General features: G+C 37.1%; 1 protein-coding gene across 5 annotated transcripts in view; it reads left to right on the top strand.

The window, feature by feature from the left end:
* ssbp2b (single stranded DNA binding protein 2b) overlaps nucleotides 1-17,794 on the top strand; it is a 76,018-nt gene that overhangs the window by 49,691 nt on the left and 8,533 nt on the right. For all 5 annotated transcript variants that reach the window (XM_081354485.1, XM_081354484.1, XM_081354487.1 and 2 more), the window contains one exon: nucleotides 3,632-3,721. In XM_081354485.1, the coding sequence (XP_081210611.1) occupies nucleotides 3,632-3,721 (90 nt within the window). The remainder of the gene's footprint in view (nucleotides 1-3,631; nucleotides 3,722-17,794) is intronic.

Here is a 17,794-nt window from a genome sequence, read left to right as displayed (position 1 = left end):
AAGAAACAACCAGAACCTGTGATGGCGAATTAAACCCAAGGTGCCACCAAGCCAAACGGTAACCGAAGTCCCTGAAAAGTAGCCACTGAATGATTCATACTACAAATGCCTCAGCCAAAAGGTGGTAGGTTTACAATAGGTGGGGCATGTATTATTTCCATCCAGGATACGTCATAAGTGCTTTTTTATTATTGTTTACATCGATTGTTTGCTTTGGCTGTGTTTTTGGACACAAAGATTGGCATGTTTTTTAGAAGGCAAATGAGATGTTAAATCTATATATTAAGGAATAGTTCACCTGCAAATTAATAAATCTTGTGCCATCATTTATACATATATACATATATATATATATATATATATATATATATATATATATATATATATATGAAGAGTTCAGATGCAAAAGCCTCTAAGTGCCATCTGAAATTTTCTTCTAGAATGATCATTTTTATCAAGCTCGTATATTTAAGTTCAGTAATTTCACTTAAATGACAATTAATAGGTCATTTTCATTGCCACTTAAGTGAAATTACTGAACTTAAATATACGAGCTTGATAAAAATGACCATTCTAGAAGAAAATTTCAGATGGCACTTAGAGGCTTTTGCATCTGAACTCTTCATATATATATATATATATATAAAAATTTTGCACATTTAAATCATACATGTGTATATACAGTAAGTATAGTTAAGTTTAACTATGTATTGTATGTTATTTATTTTTATGTTATATTTATATTGTATGTTATTTATATTATTTTTAATTATTACCAATATATATATATAATGTTTTGTATATTTATTAGTATATTATTAGTGTGTGTGTGTGTGTGTGTGTGTGTGTGTGTGTGTGTGTATGTGTGTATGTGTATGTGTGTATATATATATATATATATATATAGTAATATGCAATTAATAATAATTCTAATTATTTAGATCATATATAATATATACTTTCTATATTTTATTATTGTAATGCATTTAAATATATATTTATGTATATTTAATTAATTGTAATTATTCATTTTAATTTATATTTTGAATATATAGTGTTATCATGTAGCATCCTGCTAAACTGACATTCATTTCAGTGAGGATGAGTACATTTATACAGCTAACTATGCCTTTAATTGTGCAAGAGAGAGTCAATGAATCTCTATATTTAACTGATTTTCAAGACATTTTTGCCATATCTTGTTCACAGTATTCTGTATTCAATGATATTAAAAATTCACTTCAGCCAAACACTTAAACGTATTAGCTTCAGCGGGTCACTGTTAACGCTTTTATCACTTAGATTTTAAGACAGTCAGACATCTTTTCTTATTACATTAGTGCCATTTTAGTTTCCCCTGAATGGGATGCACGCTAAATGAAAGTTACTCTAATCAGAGGCCAGATTTTATTGCGTGCCCTCGGCGGCGAGGTTTTTATGACTGACTGTGGACCCGTGAAGAGCCGAGGGACGTTAGTTTATCTTTGTTGGTAGTTTTGATAGAGTGCTTGCTCAGCACGGAGGGCATTAGGCTCATTATTGTGCCGCTACTATCAGGAGATGAGACTTCAGCGTTACTGCGGGAAAACACAATATTCAGCCGCTCGCAGCGGGATCTTATTTACCACGAGTGTGCTATGACAAAAGATGGCTTCAGCGTCGATAAAACAGCACGGATGTTTGCGCCACTTTCGCTCAGTTGTGATTTTTATTCCGTCTTGTCGAAAGTGCTGTGGCTATTTTCACTGTATAGCCGTCTAGCATTAGAAAACACTCCTTCCGAGTCGTGTACATCTCCACCTTCAATTTGCTAGCAACTTCTTTGTTATTACTGGGCGGATGTGAGTGCATTTCCCCTGCTCATTTCCCTGTGTGCCAGGGGTAATCAAGACTGTTGTGTCTAAGTGTCTTTCTCTCTCTCTTTCTCTCCGACTGCATGTCAGTAATGCTCCGCACACACAAGTCATTGCAGCACAGCCCGCCTTGGCTCTGTCTCCGTGCCAGTGTGCCAATCCTGCCCGGAGCTGTGGCTCTTACAAGTCCTCTTGTGCTAGATAAAACATTCAATCCCAGTCAGTTTGTCACTTGACGGCTGTTGTCAGATGTCAAAACAAAGATTTTCGTCATTACTTAACACACAGAGTCATCGTGTACAGTATTAACTGTAACTAACAGCTACTAACTTAACTACATTTTTTCTGTTGTGCGACTGCATCTACAGAGTGTTTTCAAAACAATGCAGCTTTTCCAGTAACTACTTTTTCCAATGGGAAGCGACGGAGCATGACAAAACTTTTCTTGTAACTTGTTTAAAAACATCGTTCTTCTGTTTTGTAGCAAAATATTTAGTAAAATACAGCTGTTAGATGAGGGTGTTTTAACAGACTTGTTTATCACATTTAGCATATTTATAAGTTTATATATAAATACATTATATTTATATAATAATATGAAAACAATATTCATGTATATTGTGGAGTTTTTTGCATCTGAAGTCTTCATATATAATATTGAATTATTTATATCTAGAGGATTTGAGTAGTTTAGTTTATTGATTTACAGTATAAAGCACATTTTAAAACAACAGATGTTGAAACCAAAGTGCTGTACAAGAAATATAAAACATAAATAAATAAATAATTTGATTGAATTTTTCAGGGATTTGTATAATAATATTTAAATAATGTTTATAAAGTGCATACAGACATTTAATTTAATTATAACAATAATAAAATATATATGTATATATTATATTATTTATTTCTATATTTATTATTATTCATTTCATTAATATATTCATTTATATAAATATATATATATAATTATGTATTAATAATTATTATATATGCACATTTGTTTACATATTTTATTAATGTTAATATAATTAATAATAATAATAATAATAAAATGAATATTTCTATATTATTTATTTCTATATTATTATTAATTCAATTAATTTTGATTCTATATACTGTGTATATAATTATTTATTATTTATCATTATATATACATACATATTTGTTTGCATATTTTATTAATAATATTTTATTATAATAATAACAACATTTATTTATTTTATTAATTTGAAAATATGAGGAATGAATTGGGTTGCAGCAGAGTTTCGACATCACCAGAGGGAGACGTAAGGTCAACGGGCCGGCCCGTCATCCATCCACCTCTGCCTGTTCTGTTCGAGCGTTGAGTGTGCGGTTTACGGAGTCTAGCACAGAAACCTAAACGGCTCCCTCATTAGCTCCCTGCATGGGGTCTGGGGCCGCCCGTGGCTCTCTGCAGCCTCAGACAGAGTAATCCTGTCTCATTTCATGTCTTTCTGGCCTGCCATCTGACCTCTACCATCCCTGCCTGCTTTCTTTTATTTTTTCGGAGGCAGCTGAATGCGTTTTCAGACAGAAAGCCAGTTCTTCTGGTGGTTAGCAGCTGTTGACAGTATCCATGTGTCTGTCTAAGAGATGTAGATTTTGGCTTCCAGGGAGTGTTTGTTTATGGGTGTGTGTGTTTGTCCTTGAGTGGTGAATGACCATCACAGTGCAGTGTTACTAGCTGCTAGCTGTATGTGTGTGTGTTTGGAGGTGCTGTTTAACTGGAATTGTGTGTGTATTTGTGATTGCAGAGTGCAGCGGCAGCTCCGAGTCCTGTCCTTGGAAACATGCCCCCAGGAGAGGGTATGCCAGTCGGCCCCGTTCCTCCGGGCTTCTTTCAGGTACACACATACATATACATGCATATGCTGCATAGCTATGGAGAGCTATGATCCCGGCATTCTTAACTGCCATATATCAGAAGGTAAAAAAAAAAAATATATATATATATATATATATATATAATATACTGGCGGACTGCTTACTTCATACTAGGGCTGTGTATTAACAAATTTCATGATAATTTCGATTTAATTTTATTCTATATCAATTAATATTTTCTTGCTAACTATCGAGATATGGACATTTAATGGCTTTCCTGAGGTAAATGTAATGTTAGGTGGCATTGTTTACAAGCTGTTTTATTGACGTCTTTCCACAGTTGAAACACTAATTGAGGAATTTAATGATATGATTTCATGTTTATTTCATGCTATAATTAGTAAAAACTGAACTGAGGTGCTACAGCGATCTGTCACGCCACATTAAAGAGCGCCAAAACCCCATTTATTGTCTGAATTTTGTTATAAGATTTTGTTTTTGAAAGATTTTGAAAGCTGAGACTTTGTTTCATATCAAAAGTAACAAAGCACAAAGCTCATTTTAATTTATTGGATGGGAGGCGCTACAAATAATGCTTAGTGAAGTTTGTTTGTGCATCAACTGAAAACAGCATAGACTAAAAGATATATTCTTGGGATTTAAGAGTCATTACTGGTTCATCAAAATGAGAATCGATTAAAATCAAGAAATCAATATTTTTAACCCAGCTCTACTTCATGCTATGGATGGTCAAGTTGAGTACATTGCATTGTGGAAATAGTATTCCTTGAGGTGTTTTGTGGTTTTATACTGCAAAGTTGCATACTTCATGCTCACAGATTCATAGACATAATGCAAATCTAGTATGTGTCACGAACTGTCAGTTTAGTTTTCATTCTCATGGACTTTTAGTTTGCTTATCTTTATTTCCTGCTGTCTTTGTTCACGTTTCCCACCACTTGTTTGTTACCATGGATATTCATTTAATCATCACAGCTGTTCGTGTTTGAGTTTGTTATCATTGTATACTTGAGTTACTTTGTTTCCTCAGTACTTTGTCGGTTGTTGTTTGTGTTTTGAGCACACTGTTGCACGTGCTGGATTATTCAGAGTTTATTTTATCATTAAATTACCTAGTATTTGGAAGCTTTCTGACTCTTCATTATCTTTGGACCTTCATCTATATAACAGAACAACCGACCAAGAAAAAATTGACTATGTAGCAAAGTTTACTGCTGTAACCCAGAAGGGCCACGATTTCATAGATTATACTGAACAGTTCTGTCGTCTCGCCATCGGCGCGCCCTTTGACGATTATGCCCTGATATCATTGTTTTGGATCAGGGCCAACTACCACCAGCCAGTAGACCTCCCAGACACCCAGTGACTAGACTGGAGGGAGGCCATCATCCAGTGTCTGGAGAGTGTCTACCCCGAATCCAGACTACAGCTAGAGTCCAACCTACCACCACCCTCGACCTCGGAGACTTCGCAAGAGCCCTCCGGAGACGGAGAGTGACAGCCCACCGGGATGAGTGAGCTAGAGCCCGAAAAGGAAGGGACAGTGCCAACCATGGCCCCAGAGCCAGTGTCCCAGAGTGTGTCTGACCAGGGGTGTGAGCCCACCTTTGGCTCTACCAGATACCCTTGACCTTGCGGCTCCACCGGGTTCCCTCGTCCCACCGGCTCCTCCTTGGTCAGTTGTCGCTTTACTTCCACCACAAACTTGAGAGTCTTCCACTGCACTCAGTCCCTCCACCCCTACGGCTACAGCGGGTTCCTCCTGCCCTCTGTCCTTGGGCACTCTGGCTCCTCGTCGCTGCGACTCCGCCTTGATCTCCAGTGCCAGTGGTGTCGCTCAATACCATTGGCTTTTCAGCTGAGCCCTGGGATCCATCGGCTCATCCCGTTGGTTGTCACCCGGATTTTGGCGGTCCCCTTTACAACGTGGCTTCGACTCCACTGTGGGCTGTCGTCCCAACTGTGCTATGGGTCTCGGTAACTGGGCAACTACCATCATCGCCTCCAGGGTCTCGTCCGTTTCCTTTCACCAGCCCTTTTCCACCTCCTATCACTAGCTTGTCCACCTTCTTTCCCCCACCGTTCCTCCCTCACCTACATCAGTTACCTATACAAATATACTTATAGCGCTATACAAATATACTTGTATATATATATAGACTTGACTTGACTTACCACAGATGGAGCTGGATCATTTCCATAATGGCAAATGCAATCTACCAAGAGTAGCGCAAATTAGCATTTGGTTTAAGACATGCTTTTTAAAAAATGGTGCAAATACCAGTAAATTGACTAGCGCAAACCTTAGTAAATCATCTGGCATGATTCATTTAAATACTCTCCTCCCATAAATTTTGCATCTGAAAGGGGAAACTCCTACAAATGAATATGCAATAAGGTCAGCCGCAAAAATAACTGTGTCCACACTTAATTTTTCACTGTGTGAAACCCCCAAAAGATGTTAGTAAATCTGGCCCTTAGTGTATTTGGGTAGTTGACATGATTTTAACGATTTTAACATTTCTGTATCATTCATTTGTATCAAATTATTGTATAATTATTATGTTTACATTAATAAAACTTAATATTAATGTTGGACAATGTAAGTGAACTTCAAAAATGTTGAAAAACTTAAAATAAATAAATGTTGACCAGTCACAGAATCTAAAATATACACTTTCCATAATTACTAAAAAATAACAATAATATACATTTTCTTTCAAACTTCAACATTTTGGTTAAATTAAATTTTAAATTAATATGGAAAATGTGTATTTTAGGTTCTGTATATTGAAAATGTATATTTTAGGTTTCTGTGTATTTTAGGGCATTAAAAAGAGCATAAAACCATTTCATCTACCCATTTGTACATTAAATGAGTTTTCCTAAAGCTCACACAATCATAAATATGAGCTTGAAAGTTTTTTTTTTTTTTTTTTTTTTTTTGGTCTGGTAGTTTGCATGCGAGTCATATTGCACAGACTCAGAGTGACTAAGCATAACTTGCGTGTACATACTCATATTCCTTTTATCAACTCTCACTCTTGTATTTTAGGACGAATGTGTCTTTGAATCCTCTTAATTCTGTCTCCGTGAGCCATAACAAAACACATGTGGCTTAGTTCTTGAAGGCTGAATGGTTCATTCTGAACAAATGTTCTTCTGTTCATTCTTACGTATGCGGTGCGATTGTGAAGTCCGCCTCAGAGAAAATTGGTGTGGCCTGGTGTAGTGATCTATGGAAAAGATTGAGATGTGCTTTTCTGCCGTTCACATTTAGGTGAGTGTGGAACGCTTAGTAAAGTGTGGAATGCTTTGTTCATTTTGATTTGGTGTGCTTATGGCCTTGAATCACCTGTTTGATGGAAAGATGGGCAGATGTGATGTAACGCTTTGACCCAGATGCACTGAACACTCATTACTGAAGGAAAACGGAAACTTCCTCCAGGGGCTGTGTTTACCGCCACAGTTTGTGTAACTCAACACCTGTGTTGACATATGAGGTTTCGCTTTAGACGAAGAGTTCTTAAATCAGTCCCGTCAGCTTAAGGAGCGCTTATAAATCAGACGTCTTTGTGCGTAACGTCCCCATCCTAAGGAGATGTAGTATTTGACACCCAGTGTGTCGTAATTGGTTTGATTAAGAGCGACAGGATTCCAACAGACTGACTGACTGAAGCAGATCTCGAAGCTTGTGGCAGGGGGCACAGGAATCTCCCGCAGATCGCTAATGGTGCTCGTCTAATAGAACGATAAGCTAAGAAGATCAAATCATCTTTCTTAAGTGGCTCAACAAAGGCTCATCTGCCTCCCGTGGTGTTTGACTGGAACAGTCTGTCTTGGTTATCAACCATTGATTTTTCTCCGTGTGTACATTTGCACGATTGTCGTCTATTTTGTATATTAAAAGAGTAGTTCACCCAAAAAATTTAAATTCTGTCATTTACATTGTTAGAGAAACTAGAAAATGCCAGGCCGTCTGTTTGAGGAATGACAACTCCCCTAGAAGACAAAGGATGTTTCTGGAAATTAACATTTAAACTATCTCCTGGGAAATTAACATCCCCATCCTAGACGCAAGTCTCCCCTCAGTGTCGTCTTAATCTATATCTCTTTCCCTTGACCCCCTCTTCCCCCATCTCTTCTCTCCACATACTGAGATCATCTGAAATTCACCCAAAGATCTATATGGTTTAATGTGAACAATTATCATACAACACTATACATGTTTGGTATCATTTGAAATGTCTCAGTGTGACTGGTATGAAGGTCCCATTCCCAAAGTAGTAAACCAAAAGGTAATAAAGTTTTTAAGAGTTTAGAGATATCTTGCTTGCAGAGAAGGGTGGATCTTTCATGCAAGTGACATCCTGTCCTCAAAAGGTGTAAACCCATTGTTAGCACGTTTCTATTTGAAAGAGGTATCCGTCTTGGTCTGAGTATTTAAAGAGATGTTTCAGATGCAATCAGATCAGCCCGTAATGCTAAATGTCTTTCAGACACTCAGCATTATGTATACTATTTTCCTGAGTTAGGTATTCATCTTTATTGTATTTGATGTAGATTACGTGTATCCATTGTTACCACAAATCTGCGTCAGGTTTACTAGACTAGAACGGACTAGAGTCCAGTTTTGAGAGGAGCATAGGGCTCAACAACTGCGATTTTAGAGATCCGGCTAACACTTGGCACTAGATCAAGTGTACTTTGTGTACAAGTGTACAAGATTGTAAAGGCTTTCCGTTCAGGACAACAAAATGTTGATCGACCAACCTAAATAGTCTTACCTCTGTTTAATGTAATGTTACTCTAGTTAAGTGTATGTGGGAAACCACGGCATAACTAAACCATAGCTAATACCAGAGAAGTAATATTGGTCGGCTTACTGTATATCTGTAGTAGTGGTCATGACCTCTGACTAGAGATAGTCTTGCTTTAATTCAAGTGTATACAGATCTACGGGGACTTAACAAAATACTTTTAGATAGAGTAAGCTTGAATACGGCCTTCTAAACAGTATAGTCAATTACCTCTGTCTAGTGACCAAAACTGGCGAGTTTGTGAATAAAAATAAAACGGCTGGTGTGAGGATCATGTGCAACTTTGGCACACAAATGAACGAGTACAATATGAGGAAAGAGTTAAATAGAATAATCAAATGCGTAGCTAAACTATTATAGTATAAATGACCAATAACCAATTGACATTCCAACCTAAATTTGAGGTTGTGATAAAATTACTTTGCCACGCTGAAAAGACACTAACACGCAGTAAACCTTCACCCGCCATTGGAAACCATCGTTGGGCCAATTGGGCGGGCCTTACAGTGTCGTTTGTCTTTCTTTCTTCTGAAGAACACAAATGAAGATCCATTGCAGAACATCCAGAGTTCTCTTTTCCATAATGGTTGCTGTTAATCTCCAAAAAAAGTTCCACGGAAGAAAGAAAATGAACATGGAACGACATGAGGTTGAGTAAATGATGACAGAATCCTCATGGTGGGGGATTGGGGGGACGACGACTAACCCTTTAAAATATGTTGGCCATGTGTTGGCGAATTGCTGGAGCATTTCTGATGAGGTTCAGACTAGCGGGGGGGCTCTGGGACCACACATGCACAGAAACGAGGTGAAGGATGTTGAAGCCGAGATGATTCCGGGGCAACGAGAGCAGAAGAGCAGCAGATGCATTATTAAAGGCGCTGCATCCGCATTCTGCTCCATTCCAGCCTCTCATCCTTAACTTTCTCTTCACTCCCACTCTCTCCTCTCTAAGAACACTGAGGCGTGTCATTTCTCGCTCAAAGACGGTACTGTCCCCCGAGACGTCCTGTCCTGCCCTTAAAATGTGTTCTCAGAGCAACACCTAATTCCCAGCTGGCCCTCGCCCTCCAGTGCCCCGTGGCTGATGGCATGACCTAATGTTACTTTCTCTCGTGGAAACAGTATGTGCGTCTGTATGAAAGATGGAATAATACGCTATGAAGCGGCGCAGTATGCCAAAATGGGAAGTGCTGAACGGAAATGCTAAATTTTATTGCACATACTGCTGTACAGCTGAGCGAGATTGTAAACTTGTTTTCCAAAAAATTTCTCTCATATGATGCATTGGGAAGGCATTTACATTTAGTGAATTCAGAGGGTTCATGTACATGAACTAAATGAAATCATTGATTCTACACAGAGACTACAAGGTTTGATTCTCTTAATTTGGCAGTTTTTATATATTTTGTGTGTGTGTATGTGTGTGTGTGTGTGTGTGTGTGTGTGTGTGTGTGTGTGTACAGGTTTGGCCAAATATCCTCACTTATATAGTGAAATATAATGATGACAACTAACAAGTGAGGACATTTCACTTCTCCTCGCCATTTTTGGGTGTAATTATCCAAAAAGTTATCTAATTACAGTAATTTACTCTTGAAAAAGTAAAGTAAGGGATTACTCTTAATTTTTTTGTAATTTAATTAGTTACTTCTGATGTGTAGTTTCATTAAATTCTGCATAGACTATAGAACAATTCTATAAAAAAACAATAGTGGATTTAACATCAAAATTTTATGCTAAATGTATGTTTTTAATGTAACCTTCTCCCTTTACACACTTTGGTCGGTTCAAGAATAATTTATACAATTTTATATTGTTTAAGTGAAAGAATCATAAGTGCAAGTCCTTGTCTTTGCCCAAATCCTTGTCCTTGTGGGGATATTTTTTGATCCCCATGAGGAAAACAGCTTATAAATCATACTAAGTGATGTTTTTTGAAAATGTAAAAATGCAGAAAGTTTTCTATGATGGGTTTAGGGGCAGGATTTGTGAAGGAGGATAGAAGATACAGTTTGTTCAGTATAAAAAAATTGAAAATCTGGCAGGTCACGTTAGTCAAGCTCGCATCAGCTGACTCTCAGCTGGTCCACGTCTACCTATAGGAATACGATGCCTATCACTGTATACATATATAAGCTCTTCAGTATTATAAGCTGCTATCGTGTTTCTCAGGAGCGAATTACCCTCCTCCCTCCCCAGCTCCTCCTCTCGTCAGTCAGGATTTGGCATTCTGATTCCCTTTGAATCAGACTAAATTCTCGAATTATGTTGTACATTAAAATATTGACAATGATATCTGTAGTACATTCATGTTGGTTCTGTTCTGTTTATCCTAAGGGGGGTTATCGCTGTTCTCCTGCTCTTATCCATGCTAGGATATCCATGCTTGCCCAGAACAGAACCATACCGCCAATCCAAACTGTATGCTAATTGTCAATCGTATTTGACGATAGTGACCCTGACAGAATTCATTATGTCTATGGAAAGTCCCCATAAAACATGAAAACACACTATTTTTCTTTCATGATGTGACATATTTCTGATTGAAACAACTTTCAGGAATTGATTGGATCATAATCATTGGATCATCCGTTTCAGAGACGGAGCAAGCTAATTATATTTTGATAAAGACTCTGAAGACAGTATTAAGAAAGTAAATTGGGTCAATTTTTGTCATGTTGACTTTAAATTTGTCTTGTGGTTTGAAAGTATCTTCCCGAACACTGCTGGGTTGTAACAAACGCGTCCCCCTCTTCCATGTGGTCAAATGAGGACAAGTATTTTCTAGCCTTTTTAATCTTAAAACTCAGACAGTATGAAGAAACACACAGATCAATCGGGCCTGTGAATGTGAGCAGAGTGAATGCAGACTCTACAGAATGCATATATACTGTATGTCTGTATAGGTGGGTGTAAGTTTGAGTAATTCAGTCAGATGGTTTGTCAGTAAGGTGTTCTGCGGATGCGCTGTGGTTGCTCTACTGCAGCACATCTGTGCTGGAAATGATTTTGTGTCAGAAACACTCATCGGATCATCCAGTTCCTAAACTTGATTCTTGGCTTTCGGCACTAAAGGATTGAGACTTTAAAGTGCCATCTGTTTAAGCCTTGTTAAATCAGCGGGCGCAATCAGAATGTGTATGTTCATGCATAAATATATACATATTAATATATACAACATGTTCTACAACCTGAGCATCTGTGATGAGACATGCCATTAGCATTGTGGTATTGTTGAGGTTTTAATGATGGAAAATATGATCAACGGAGAAGGCAGTATCATAATGGAGCGTTTCAAATAAGTTTTTCTATTGTTTTGTCTTTGTTGTCGTGAATCAGCCTCTGCAACAGTCTTTGATTTCCAACAGACTGTCATTAGATCAAACAGAGAAGTTTAGCGTAACAGTGCCTCCCGAAGGCCCGAGAGCCTCATGACACTGTCACTCAACCGTTTGTCTTTACTTACTCCACTTCTCTTTATCGTTTTTGATCAGTGTTTTAATCACTTGGTGTTTTGATGAATTTTTAGTTGATGTATGAAGTCAAATTAACTATGAACATGTGCCATTATCACTTTTTATCTTTGTTTGAACATTATCTCCCAGTTTCACAAACAAGGTTTAAACTAGCTTGCACTGATATATCTTAAAATATGTCAATGCTGTTGTTTTGTCTCAAGATTCACACCAGTAATGTTTTTTTTTTCTAAGGCACGTTTATAAAAGCTACTTAATTGTCCTAACTGAACTAAGGCCTAATCCTGGCTTAATCTAAGCCCTGTTTGTAAAACCAGGCCTATACCTATTGTTTTATCACTTCAAACCTAATCTTCTTTTTTTTCTGAAAAGGTCTGTGAATAAGCTTTTTTCTTTTTAAATGTAGTGACATTCATACAAATTATGTCTGAATTAATTTTTGAGTGCTTGGCCTTCCAATAATTGTTTTTCCAGCTAAATTTAGTTCTGATTGCAAAAAATCATCTGTATCATTTGATGTATAACCATCTGAGATTCAAAAAAAATTTTAGAAAATTTAAAAAAAAACTTTTATTTTTCTTTCATGATGTGACATGTTTTTCTAAATGAAATGGAACTTTTGGACTTTAATTATATATACACACACACACACACATATATATATATATATATATATATATATATATATATATATATATATATATATATAAATGCAAATGCTTTGATGGAAAATGTGCTTGAGCTGTTTTCTTTGAATCAAATGTAGTGACTTTCATACAACTTTTTGAGCTTTTTGTGCTCTTTGGATATCAGTGATTCGTCTCTTTGCGTTCTACTGGGCGGAACGGGTGTCCAGCAGCACTTAATATTTCATAGGCATAATTTGATGTAACTTGATAACGGGGAATAGATGGTACTGCAGCAGGGCTGGAGGCCTTAGAGATCCTGCTGATTAGAGTCAGAGTGAAGCATGCTGGGTATTACTCTCCTCCGAGTGTGAGATACTGCTCTCCCACCAGACTAATGGAGATGATTCACCCAAGGGAAGCTTCTGGAGTTCTCCGTCTTTATCCATGGTTTCAAGCTATTTTATTTGCAGCAGCAAAGCAATGATGTGCAAAACTTGTAGACAGAAGAACATTCGATGGATATGCTGGGTCAAAAAGCTTGTAATTGGGGCAGAACCCTCAGAGGTACACCTGCGTTACGCTTTAACATCATCAGAAACATATTTATACCTTATCTACCCATCGAGGGGGTGCAGCGGGTCTAGATTTAGTGTCTAGATTTTTATATTTATTTAGGGATACTCAATATAATGGTATGTCTGTATCACAAATATTATCCTTTTTAGGAGTGCACTGTTGTTGAAATTTGACATCGATGAGCTGAAATTCTTTTTTAATTTAATATGTATTATATAAATATTATTATGGCATATAGCTGATAAATGGTCGATATTATAAATGTATACTTTGTTTTTAACTAAAATAAATACTTTATAGGATAAAAGAGAATGTATGCATCATGATATTATAATGTACATTATGAAAGATGCATAAATGTTTCTTTGAATATTGGCAGATAAAAGATATGGTACTGATATATCTTGCATAATCATTTTTCTAATTGTCATTATTGGTCTGAATATGCCTATATCTATTATATAAGGTAATGTACAGCATGACTGATGGACAAATATTAATATAATATAAATGTTTTAATTATATAAATATTATATGGTCTGAATATGCCTATATTATATTATATTATATTATATTATATTATATTATATTATGTCTTGATGTTTTGAACCAGTTCTAGATTGGAAAGCTTTAAAATAACAAGAATAGATTTACATTATCATTTATCGGCCGCGAAAAAAATAAATCATAATTTCTGCCAAAAATGTCTATCCTTGAGTCAGTGCATCCTTGATATTAGTCTCTGATGCTTGTTCACTTTGTTATAAAAATAGACTAGTCTACTGGCATGTACGGACACACTCCAAATTCCAGCCTTAAGCCGGATCACCTTCTTGTTTTGCCAAAACCTGTTAGAGAGATGAAAGATTGTGCCGGTGTGTTATTTTTAGGAAGCTTAAGTCATGAATAATGCAGTGGACAGATATTAGATTAATGAATGACCTGTTCCATTTTATTCTGGCTTTTAGATATTAGACCTGGGCAGGCATTCATAAAACATCATAGACCGATGATCTGGGGTCCGTGCTTGTGGTCGGCGGCGGTATATATACGGTACTTTAAAATTTTGGTTCCTGATCAGCACGGCTTGTAACCTGAGGGTAGTAAACATGGGCTGAGAATGTACTCTCTTGCTGGTTCTACCTGTAAGGAGACCTTTCTGTTCACCTCGGTGAAGTCCACAGACCTCACTCATCCATTATTAAACAGGACAAATGCAGGCCTCTCACCTCGGTCCATAATTAATCAGTGACTGTGAGGCGTCCAGGGCCGCGGTGAGCATGTCAGACAGCACTGAGACACCGAGCCAGATCCCTGAGAGCATGTACCGCTTCTCACATAGAGTTACTGTGATACGGCTCCCGGCAGAGAGACAGATACACACACACTCTTATTCTAGTATGGGCACATCATGATCTAGATTTCAGAAAATTAAAATATAACTTTATACAGGGCTTGACATTAACACCCGCCAAATGCGGGTGTATTTCAGCAGTGGCGTGTTACGCAGTCACTCCTACTTTGGCTGGTTGAATTTTATATAATATACACTTTTCAGTTGTAGTCTTTTAAAAAGGCATCTAAAATAATGTTCTACGTGCAATCTAGTGAATATACAAAAATATACTGAAATATCTAAAACACTTCCACAGGATACACCCTCTCGCTCTCTCATCTCTCTGACAGCGAGTGACACACAAACCCGCGTCCCTTAACTCACTCATTTAATTTGTTTCCGGATGAATATTGTTGGTGTTACAGGGCTTGAATTTCGGCGAGGGATTGTGCGTATTGAGCATCATTTTACTCATTCCCATAGATTTTGTGCTCACAACCAAAATGCGTGCACATTAAGTATATTGGCTATTTAAAACAGTATGATGGATCCGTGTGTCAGGTCTTAAAGTGACAGCAGCCTAATATACCGGCTGCCAAATTATGAGATAATATTAAAAATATCTATATAGCAGTTTTTTCCTATGGTATCAATGTCAAAATTGTGGCCAGTGAAAATGCTGAGTGGCTAGTAACTTTGGAAAACCACTAGACACATGTGGCTAGTGAGCAAAAAAGTGAATGTCAAGCCCTGCTTATATATAATTAAAGGGTTAGTTCACCCAAAAATGAAAATTCTGTCAGTAATTACTCACCCTCATGTTGTTCCAACCCCGTAAGACTTTCGTTCATCTTCTGAACACAAATTAAGATATTTTTGATGAAATCTGAGAGCTGGATCACTCCTCCACAGGCTTATGGACACCTTAACTTGCTGGCCCAGAAAATGTATTAAAGACATTGTTAATATAGTCCAAGTGACTCCAGTGGCTCAATCTTAAGTTTATAAAGCGACAAGAATACTTTTTGTGCGCAAAAACAAACAAAAAGTATTCCACTTTTCATTTCCTTCTCTCTGGACCTCGAGTCTTTTTGCGTAGTGTTTAAGCGAAGCGCGTCTGTGTTGCACGTCACCACGTAGGCTCACTATTGAGCGACTCTGGTCATGTGTGATACGTGGTGACGTGAAACACAGACACGCTACGCTATTACACTTCGTAAAAAAAAACTCGAGGTCCAGAGAGAAGGAAATGAAAAGTGGAATAAAGTCGTTATTTTTGTTTGTTTTTGCGCACAAAAAGTATTCTCGTCACTTTATAAACTTAAGATTGAGCCACTGGAGTCACTTGGACTATATTAACGATGTCTTTAATACATAATAATAATACATTTATAATACATAAGCCTGCAGGAGGAGTGATCCAGCTCTCAGATTTCATCAAAAATATCTTAATTTGTGTTCCGAAGATGAACGAAGGTCTTACGCGGTTGGAACAACACGAGGGTGAGTAATTACTGACAGAATTTTCATTTTGGGGTGAACTAACCCTTTAAGTCATTTTTCAGGTCCAAACTGTTAGCCAAAACATCAAAACTTAGCAAATTCCTGGAAATAACTTGGGAAAACAGTTTTAAATGTATTTCTAGTTTCGTTCTGCTCTACAATATTGCATTTATCTAGATTCCACTGATCTTGTGTTGAGTAAAACTTTGTGAGAGATCAGTCAAATGGTTTAAAATGGTCTGAATTATTCATTAGTGAATCGGTTTGAATCAAAATGCTTTTAACCATGCACAAATGCTGCAATCACTCTAATAGAAAGTGCATTGGTCAAAAAGTGTGAGAACCCTTAATAAATGTGAAATGTAAATCTAATAAAGTCATAGATAATGACAGTATTTATGTTTTATCGATGCATCCGCCAATATGGATCCTGAGCACAGAGAGGGAGCAGCCTGCTGTTGCTATGGTTACCTCTTTAGGTGATCGCGACTGTTTAACGGCACAGGAAAATCCAAACTTACTCTTACTTTTTTGTTTACGGAAATATTCCTTATGTAGCATTGAAGTAAGAAGTATTAATACTGACCAACCTTTTGTTTAGACATCAACATCTCTGTAATTCTGCATGTATTTTATAAGAGCTGCACAGATACACAGAAATATGGCTGAAATTTCCAGAAAAACATATCTAGCACATTCAGGTCACAACATGATCTCTCTCCAAGTCTACGTTCGCTTTGATGAACAAAGCGTGCATTTTCATGAAAACAGTGTGAAGATGTCCAATTTTCACATAATAATGACTGATTCTCATTGCCCTTAATTATGGATAGATGTTGGCTCTGAGACAGATTGGCCCCTCGTCTGAGCTTTGATCTCTGAAATGAGAATCCAAAGCCTTGTGAACTGATCACTTTTAACTCTTCACTTGTTTACAGAAAGGTACAACGTCACAACAAGCACTCTATGTATAAAAACTTTGGGGTCAGTAAGAAAGAAATGAATACTTTTATTCTTTCTATAGCTCATCAGATTGTTTGATGTGGTTTTATGTGCAGAATCGCAACTGAGATTGTCAAACTCAAACATACATGATTGTTGGTGTTTTCAGATCATCTGCGAATTTTTGGCAGAGTAGATTGGAAAGATGAAGTAAAACTCGGGGGATTGAAACTCTTGGCAAGATGAGCTCAGCTCAGAGCTCCTATAGGCTTGTTAAAAACTAGTCTGTAATATTTTGTCTCCTCTTCTGGTAAAGTTTTAATTTTTTAACTACATTTTAGTCTTGTCTTTTTTATATAAACAATATTCCATGCTGATATAGTCACATTTATTTAACGCAAACCCCTCTTTTTATCGCTTATTTCTGTATTCTTTCAGAAGATGCGCAATAGCGTATAACAGTGAAAACACAGAAATTTCCGTCAATGGCGGTGAAAGAGTTATGCCTGGGACACATTGTACAATTTTGAGCTGTTCCAGACGAAACATGACCAATCGTGGCGATTTCTGTGGTTGTGGCTCCTATCGGTGGTCCTATGTCGTACAGTGAGAGAGGTTCAAAGACGGCCATTTTCACGGTCTTGCGACCAAAGATAGCCTGCGAAAAATTGTTGACAGTGTCAGAAATTTATCATGATCATCTTACAGTGTGTTGCTACGACCTACGTCTACTGACTAGCCAATAAAAATGCATCATGAAATGGCGTATTGATCAACGCGTCATGGC

This window comes from Scardinius erythrophthalmus (assembly GCF_964197995.2).
Source record: "Scardinius erythrophthalmus genome assembly, chromosome: 23".
Taxonomy (NCBI): domain Eukaryota; kingdom Metazoa; phylum Chordata; class Actinopteri; order Cypriniformes; family Leuciscidae; genus Scardinius; species Scardinius erythrophthalmus.
Note: the sequence above shows the minus strand (reverse complement) of the source record. Positions and strands in the feature narration are given on the sequence as shown.